At 28.4% G+C, this 9529-nt stretch overlaps 1 protein-coding gene across 1 annotated transcript in view; it reads right to left on the minus strand.

Annotated features, from left to right (window-relative positions):
- Positions 1-3449: 3449 nt before the first annotated feature.
- LOC108751003 (elongation of very long chain fatty acids protein AAEL008004-like) overlaps positions 3450-9529 on the minus strand; it is a 47134-nt gene continuing 41054 nt past the window's right edge. Inside the window, exons 4-6 of the mRNA XM_018490926.1 lie at positions 6162-6299; positions 5475-5717; positions 3450-4907 (exon numbers count right to left, since the gene is read on the minus strand). Of these exons, the coding sequence (XP_018346428.1) occupies positions 4551-4907; positions 5475-5717; positions 6162-6299 (738 nt within the window). The 3' untranslated portion in view covers positions 3450-4550. The remainder of the gene's footprint in view (positions 4908-5474; positions 5718-6161; positions 6300-9529) is intronic.

The following is a 9529-nucleotide window of genomic DNA, read 5'->3' on the forward strand; positions in this document are numbered from 1 at the left end:
TATTGTGATTAATACAGATAATTCTTAATTAGAATAATTGACACTGTTGTGTTGTATTGATTATAATTGTATTTTAAATTTAAATTATTGAAACATTCATATCGAATTGTCTTTAAATTATTCTTGAATCTATATTATATTAATACAGTTCAAAAAGTTCTTTCACCTGATCATCTTTAAAAAATGATTCAGAAACAACAATTATTAATAATTATTTTTTGGATTCAGAATTTTTTTGACGAACCAATATAATATTGATTCAAATATAATTGATAAGAGTTCGTGAATGTTATCTGAATAATTTAAATTTAAAGTATACAATTTTGTAATCAATATACAACAAAAACAGTGTCTCTTATTCTAATAAAATATCATCTGTGTTACCAACAGTATGAAACACTTACTTATCTTTTAAAATCGGAGTAAAATATAAAATATCTGTTAATCGAATAATTCTGACTGGTATAAGTGTATGTATTGTTTTAAAAAAAAAAACGTTCTTTTTCAAAAAAAACTTTATGTAACAAATTTACTTTTAGATTGGGCAAATTTCGCATTGTGTGCCTGTCATTAACTTCCTTGCAGTATTCGAGTACGCCGAGTTTCTTTCATTTCAATCGTTTTATTGTTCTCTCGTAATTTTCCCCAATTATGTACAAAAATATAATGAGAATCATTACAGAGCTTGTAACGTTTAGGTACATGATGCGATACGCTCTTTCATTGTCGTAGTTTCTCACTTTTGGTAGATCTGGTAGATCTTTCGAGTGCGCCTCGATCAAAACATGAATGTGAAACGTGATAGCTTATTATACGCGCAAATCGCTCGTTTCTATGTACATGTGAAGATACCGCACTTTATTATTCAGCATTATGCCCTAAAATTCTATGAAGATCTTTGCATTTTACATTTCGTTAACCAAACAATTATTTTAGAAAAACAGAGATGCAAACATGTTTTAATATTTTAAGAATAAAATAATTTAAATTTAAAAAGAAATAAAATATGACGTATATACGGTTCTTTTATTTCATACAAATTTCCGTAATTGTTTCGTATGAACGTTGCTGGAAATATAAAAAGAATGAGACCTAGTAATTACTCTGTCATAAATAATAATAATTCCTTTTAATAAATAATTAGGTTTATGAAAGATTAAAGCTACATCACGAAATTGCAGTTAACTATAGCTCGATCTGGTTTCTTGTTAGAAAAATATTGTGGTCAGTGCGTGAGTAAAAGTGACTCGCTTAAGTTAATAAAGTACAATCAAAGTACAAAATGTGTAGTAGCAACGATATTCTAGGAAAAGTATTGCATCTATTAGGAAAAAAAATCGAAAGATTTTCTTGGTCTCCTTAAAAGTTTTTATAATCTATTTATCAGTTATTCAAAGAGATGCAAGTCAAATTTTTTGTACAATCTTTCGACTATTCTGTGTTTTGTTAAACAATATGATACTTCACTGACACACATTTCAGAGTCTTAGTGAGATTTATTATTCTCGCTAAAAATTAAAAATTATCTATGAAGATACCCATAAAAAAAAGTTATAATTTACACTTCATCGTCTATCTTGTCAAATTTCCTTTCTTCTTAAACGTATTAATTAGTACTGTTATACCACAATATCACAACTTAAACAAGATTAACAATAAGATAATGTAACACAATATATCCAACTACCATCTAAAGTTTAACTAGTTAGGAAGTAACTTTACTTTTTATCGCATTATATTGTACGTAAGATAAAAAAAATTGCATAAAGCTCTTGAAACACTTGAGAGAATTCGCTAAATACTTCTCTTAGTTTAAGTTTCCGCTTTTAATTCATGTCTTATGAAATTTCGTGCACGCTCTTATTCAATTACGGCAGTTCTTCAGATTATGCGTATGCGTTGTCATTCATATTTCGTTATAAGACACGAGAATGTCCTCTATTACACTTATGCTTAATCGGAGCGACAAAGCGAAGCTTCGATAAATGAATAGTGAATGATTAAATTGAAAGATGAAAAATCGATGACTGAAACATCAATTCCGAAGTGCACTGTAATAATTCGGAAACACAGGGAACGCGTTTATGTAGAGATAAATTAATTCTATATATAATAATCTAAGGAAATATACATATTCTCGTCGTCTAACATGTTTATAATTCAAATCTGCTTATCCAAGTTACATTTTATATGCTTTTCTGAATATAATCAAAAATCATTGCATTTTTGGATAAAGCAGAATTGGAACGTTTTACAAACTCATTGTAAGCATAAATAAAAAAAAATTGTGAACGATTTTCGGTGATTATGTTTGTTTCTGATTGTTTTGCGAACAATCGTCATCAAATGTATGTACTTTCATGAGGAAGCTCATTATGACGAACACGATGTTAAGATTATAATTCTCTTACTCTCGTTCGTTAGAGCTATCTTATATGCCTGTAAAAATAGCCGAGGTTGAATTTATTACAATCGAGAGAAACATTTTATTATCAGAGAATTTTATTATGGATCACCATAAATAATATATTCATAAAAATAGGAAGTGTGTACAAATATATTAATTTTATAGTGCGACTATTACGATCTCTAAACATTTGCCCTTCCCCTCAAATATATTATTCGCGTGTGTGTATACATATCTTGAGACACATTCGTTCGACTCTTCGACCGCGTGATCAAACTTACGGATCACATGTAAAAGAGGCCTATTACTCATAAAAGTACTTGCTCTCTTTCTCGAAGCTTGATTCTACGACACTAGAGTGTGATTTTCACGACATGAACGTCATATGCCTTTTCTGATCGATTAAAGCGTGTTGCGTCATGTACGATAATAACAAGCCGCAGTACAGCTTACATTGCCGTTCGAATTTAAAATAAAGCAATCAAAGCAACAAATAAACTCTTTTCGGCAGCTTACTATAGACATCATCGTACCATTAGTAGTAGAATCAAGCCACGTGGTGAATTATATATGTAAAAAATCGTGGTATAAGCCGATGAGGTTGGCACATATTACTAATAATTCGTAAAGTTTCCATAAAGTTATGAAAAGACAAGCGATAGAAAGTAAAAATTAATTGATATAAATAAGCGGTAAAAAATAGAAATTGTCAACAAAATAAACAAGTTATCATTGATAAATTATTTCAACAATATAGGACAATATAAATAAAATACATATTATATTATAAGTAAAGTAAATTTGGGAATTTAAAATAAAAAGTTTATTTAAATTTTTTAATTAATTTTTTAAATTAAAATAAAAAAAGGCACAAATTTAATATAATAAATCGTAATGTTTGAAAAGATTACGATTAAATTATAACAAGATGACATAATTATCTTGAGGAAACTCAACAGTTATTTGGAAAAAAAAATATGAAGCATTTTTAAACTACTTATTGATAATTTTTACGAATCATTAACTTATATTGCCAATATAATTATACAGCCAACTTTGTTATACGATATTTTGGGCGAATTGATTTGTACGTTAATTTGTAAGAACACCGGAGTTTTGAACACAGTCGGGGCTAGAAAGAGACAGAGATTGGGTTGTTTAATCTTTTGATAAATCTCATCTTAGTCGTTCTTTCGTTCTTTTTTATTTCTTAAATTATCACATAGTTTATCCGAAGATGAAACAACCGGATCGGCAGAGTCGATAATGATGGTATGAGGGAGGGGGGAGGGGAGTTTAGTTCCAGCAATGTGTCTCAACAAGAGATGCTTTGAAAAGTTACGTACGACTAAGAAACATCCACATTCGTATTCAATACGTACACAACCAGTACAAAAAAAATTGCACGCACAGCGAATGTCGTTCTTTCCAGTATAGTTATCAACGATGAATACTCTATAATTCTTCGTCATGTTGTGTGCGTATTAACGTTACCCAGCTTACAGCTTATTTTCACATTTCGTCGAATGTGATCTCATTTCTAATTAGCTTTGTCAAACTAGTCGTAATTTAAAGATTTTATAAACCGCAGTTTCCATATAACGCCAAACACGGAAATCGCAAAAGTAGTTTTTTAGTTTTTTTTCCTTCTAATATTCTTATCTGTACTCTTAACGATTTCCAATAATATTAATAATATTCTATTTTCGTATGGCAGATAAATTATTAATTTAAAGACCACGCCATATCTCACAGAGACCCGAAAATGAAGATTCACAATAATTTTTTTCCTCGGCGATTAGTTGTATCGCATTTATTTTTTCTTCTTTCTCTTCCTATTAGTTTTAACGTCGATAGTAACAGCCCTGTCGTCGATGATACTATGTTAGTGAACACAACTACTGCTCTGCTAACAACGCAGAATAACGAGATGTCTCGCTTTATAATACGTGCCAGTTCTTCCGTCTGAGATCTTGTCTCGTTGTCTTCCATACCACGTGCGTGTAATTTGGCTTTTTATTCTCATGTCTAAGATTATAGACATGCTGCAAAGTGATCTTTCACGATAGAATGGTAATTGTAGGTATAATAAGACGAGCAGCTGACCAGCACATAAAAAAAATGTTCGAGCTTCCCACGTGTCCTAAGCGAGTTTTTTCTCCGTGACGTTATTATTGGCAACGTAACCGTTGTTTGTGCCGTTGCTGTAACAGCTGTTGTACTCCTTGTTGTAGATTGTAGTGTACGAGGACACACCGTTGTGCGTCGCGCTATCGTTATCGTCCAAAACCGGCATGCAAGCTCCACCGGAAATACCGTTTTGCATCTTCTTCACGGAGTTTTTCCTTGAGTCGTACGTATATTTCGTCTTGTAGAAATCCGAGAACAACCCGAAGAATAGGATACCGTGCAAGCCGATCCAGATCATGAAACCTCGCGGATAGTTGCACTCGATGAAGAACAATTGGAATTGATGGAACATGATCATCACAAATTGTATCTGAAATCAAAAGAAATTATCAGGTAAGTAATAATAAAAGCGATAATAAAAAATTCTATGGCATATAAAATGTGCGAAGAATCGCTATGGTTTGAAATATATCGATGTATTTTAAAGGCTAGAGAAACCAGTAATATACTGACAGATGGGTAGGATTATAGAGTGAATGAAATTTCAAATTGAGAACTCGGTCAGTGATTCATCTTATAATCCGCTTTGTCTATTTCATTTATTTAATTAATTCAACTGGACATGAAAAACGGTCGTTTTTATAATTAAGAGTTACCTACACATCTTTTACAAGTATGAATTTATATCTAAAATTATTTTTTTTGGTTCCTCTATTATTGCATTCAAAAAGTATAAAATAAGTATTACAATGTCATCTCTAAAAAATGGAATATATTTTTAAAATAGTAAATAATAGTAATATAAAATGATTGTCGACAAAATATAATGCGAAATATAACGAATAGAACGCTATTTGCAAAGAGTACATCGCATAAAATGGTATAATAGACAATTGTCTTCTAAATTCGTAATAACGCGAGATAACGTTGAGCTTACCATTTGCATAGTAGTGAGGTACTTTTTCCACCAGATGTACTTCTGGAATTGCGGTCCCATCGCGGCTACCATGTAATAGAAATACATCACAATGTGTACGAAGGTGTTTAGAAGGGCAAAAAACGTGCTGTGGCCGCCCGGTGCAAATTTCACTCCCATCCATACAGAAAAGGGCATTACTCCGTGATGAATTACATGAAGCGTTGAAACATGTTGGTTCTTTTTCCTTAGAATAAAGAACAGCTAAAAAATATGCAAATTTTCGGTTCTTCTATTCATCTTTCTTGGTATTTCGATAATTTGCTTAAAATATTTCCCCAACAAATTATTTTGCTAATTTTTTAAAAATATAATAAATGCTGATTCGAGTTTATATATAAGGAATTCTTTATTTTTATAAAATATTTACAGATATAAAACATTCACAAATAGAAAAAAAGGAATATAATGAGTGGCAAATTGGGAAGTTCCAATATATCTTTAAAAAAATAAAACAATAGATATAAAAAAAGACCCAATTATTTTTTCCATTATTCAAAGATTCTTAAAGACAAGGATTTCAAACTCGAAGATACTTATCGAAATTTATGTTGAAATTATAAATGAATTTATCGAACGGAACTTTCGTATTTTAACATCTGTTCTACTCTATCCTACTCGACGAGTCAAGTGAAAATCGATACTCACCGTATCAAAGAACTCAGTAAATTTGCTAAAATAGTACCACCAGCAGGTTCTTGCCATTCTGAGGCCCATCGGGCTGGACGAATAATCCACCGGTTGGCAATTGATACTGTAACCTTTCGCCCAACCACTCATAAGATACTGAAACAATAATGTTCAAATCATTTGATTACAATGTTTACATACATTTTATTAATTATAATAATAACCATTTTTCATGTCATGCGAGTTCTTAATATGATCATTAGATGTGTGTTATGCAAGAGGATATCCTGTTGTGTGTGTTTTTGTTGGAGAACTCAAATCAATTATAATCACACTTAGAACTACAATTAAAATCATATTTCACTTTGCTAACAAATTATGCAACAGAAACTAATAAAAAGACATACAAATTTTTATTTTCTAAACTTTCAATTTTTACGTAATAAAAAAAAATCATGTTTCGTTTTTTAAAATAGGACAAAATTTAAATATGACACAAACAATATTTACAAATTTATGCAATATTACAATTTTTGTATGAATCTTAAAATTGTGAAATTTTTAAATCAAGTGAGCTGGAAAAGTATTTTGGGCGATTATTTGTCATCCAAATTTTGTATATTTCAATATTTTTTTAAATCGTGTTTAAAAATGTTTAAAAGAAACACGAACGAGCATGTATACATTTCCGAATGAAAATTACATTCCTGAATGTAATTTTTTAAATAGCAGTTTATTTAGCAGAATTTTATTGAATTTAAGAATAAATTCGTATGGTTGAAAGGCGTCGGGCATATACGAGATCGTTGTAAGTGTGGAATTAATTCGCTAAATGGCTTTAATTATACTGAGGAGTTGCAATACCGTTATAATCTGTTGCGCGTCGAAAAGACGATCATTATGTTTGCGGAGTAAATTAGTTTTACACGCCCTATTCTCATTTATAACTATCTTTAGTCTTTTTGAATTACGTAATTAGCAGATCGTAATCCTTTTGTTAATCGTGATTTGTAAAAGATTGAATAAATTAAATAATCATAATATACAGAACACTCGGGAAAAAAACATTCGAATAAAAAGATTGCACACGAATGTTAGATTTCTTTACTGCTAGTATCTTTTTATGTTCCATTTATTATGTTCCAAAATAAATATTTACTTTTTTTATTATCAGCAATTCGAAATTGATAATAAACGTACAAGTAATAAATTACATTTAATATATGTACATTAACAACAGTATATAATAGAAATATACTGCATAAGTGACAAATTAAACGCAATAAATAAAATGACATAATGATTTTAAAAGATATATTTATATAAATAAATATTGACTACATAAATAAATAGTGATGTTTCCCTTTTAACTAAATAAATGTTTCCCTTTTAATTAAGATTTAAGATTACCATAAATTTCATTAACTTATAATAATTTGTTAACTTTTTTGTGCTATACATATGTTATTTAGAAAAGAAAAACAGTTACAAAGATTAAAAAGATCATTAATTTATTATCTTTTTATTGATTTCTTTTTCCATATTTATTTATTAATTATTCCATATTATTTATTAATAGAGTGAAGTGCAATTTGTTTGTAATTTATAGTTTCGCAGTATATTCTCTCACAGCATGACACATGTATAATGACTACTATGTTATAACCAAGTTATGCACATGATTACAATCGGCATTAAATGATAATCTTCGCAAAACTATAAATTTTTTTATCGATTCAACTGGCACTTGTTGTTCGATCGTTGCATATTGCTATAAAAAATATTGTAAAAAATACTTAAGATTTAAAGATTAATGATAGCCATTAATTTTGCACTGTCAAATATATACTAAAAACGACAAGAAACGCAATATTAACGTTTGAGCGATGCAAAAATTAATTTATAGTTTATTGATAAAACTCATTGATATAAAAAGTTATATATATAGCTAATAAAAATGTGCACAAATTTAACAGTTTAACATCCTTCAATTTCTTGAATGTTTTATTGTTATTAACAAAATTGCTTATTCATACAAAATATCTCAAGAAAAAGTTCAATGTTAAATGGAGGTTAATAAAATCCTAATAGTATGCCCAAATAAAGTAATTATTTTAATTCATCGTATATAAAACTTAAATTAAGTGAATTAATATCATAAAATATGTGTCCAAGTATTTCATTTAAATTCAACGAAGTTCTATATATTAGAATCTAAAAAAAACTATGCTACTCATTTCGATAAATCTACAAACGTCATGAATAAATTAAGGAATCTATTAGCATAATCGATCATCAGATGCATCAAGATGATCGAGGAAGTTTAACAGTAACTTTCGGTTGAATGATGAATATAATTGATATTTAACCTTTAGAACAATCAATTTTTAAATGAAAGAACTTCTTTTTCAACATCGTTTACAAGGTGCTGATTCACATTCTAAATTATGTCACAATCATAAATATTTATAATTGTGTCATGATTCGAATTTGGGCACTTAATTTTAAATTAATTCTAGAAAGACCTCATAATGAAAATTTACAAAAATTCAAATATTATATTAGGAAAAATTTTACGATAAATTTAATTAGAAAATTGTAAGAGAATTTAAAGGCAGTTTGTAAGTTATATAAAACATTAAATTTGATTGAAAAATTCAAGATATAAAATAAATTAATAAATTGTATCAATTTACATAAAGTAATTTACATAAAGTAAAGAGAATTATACAAAATTGACAAAGGAAAAAGTAAGAATGTTTTTTCACATTATTTCGAGAAAATAAAAAATATAAAATATAAAAAAATCTTATCCAATATTCTATTGTCTGATATTTAAAAAAAATATATCTACTTAAAAAAACCATGAGAAAATATATATTTTATAAATATATTATAAAGTAAATAATTCTCATGAAAATAATATTATAGAATCCAGATTTACGCAGATTTCTTTTTTCTTTTTTTTAAATTTATATAAATGCAAGTGAATTATGTATTTGCGCTGTTTCGTAATTATTATATAATGCATGTGTGGACTTATAGCTTTGGCCGAAAGTATTAAGCATCTATACTTTTTTTATTTATCTGAAATTTTAATCTGCATTACTTATTGATTACTAGCGTTATATATAAATTTATAAATTGTTTCTCAAAACAGAGGATAATTCGCAGCAAATTAATTTTTTAGCTAAAACATTAAATTTTCGTACATAAGATATCTTTTTTTAATATTTTTCATACAAAAAAAAATAAAAACGTTTTAAATATTTTTGTAGCCTATCTCTTTTCCAGTGTGATGAGATTTTGATTATTTTCGCGTGGCATCGATAACGTGCTTGCGTGTATAACTGTATCATGATATGTGTATGCAATATTAACTACGC

The sequence above is a fragment of the Trachymyrmex septentrionalis genome, unplaced genomic scaffold (assembly GCF_001594115.1).
Source record: "Trachymyrmex septentrionalis isolate Tsep2-gDNA-1 unplaced genomic scaffold, Tsep1.0 scaffold11, whole genome shotgun sequence".
NCBI lineage: Eukaryota > Metazoa > Arthropoda > Insecta > Hymenoptera > Formicidae > Trachymyrmex > Trachymyrmex septentrionalis.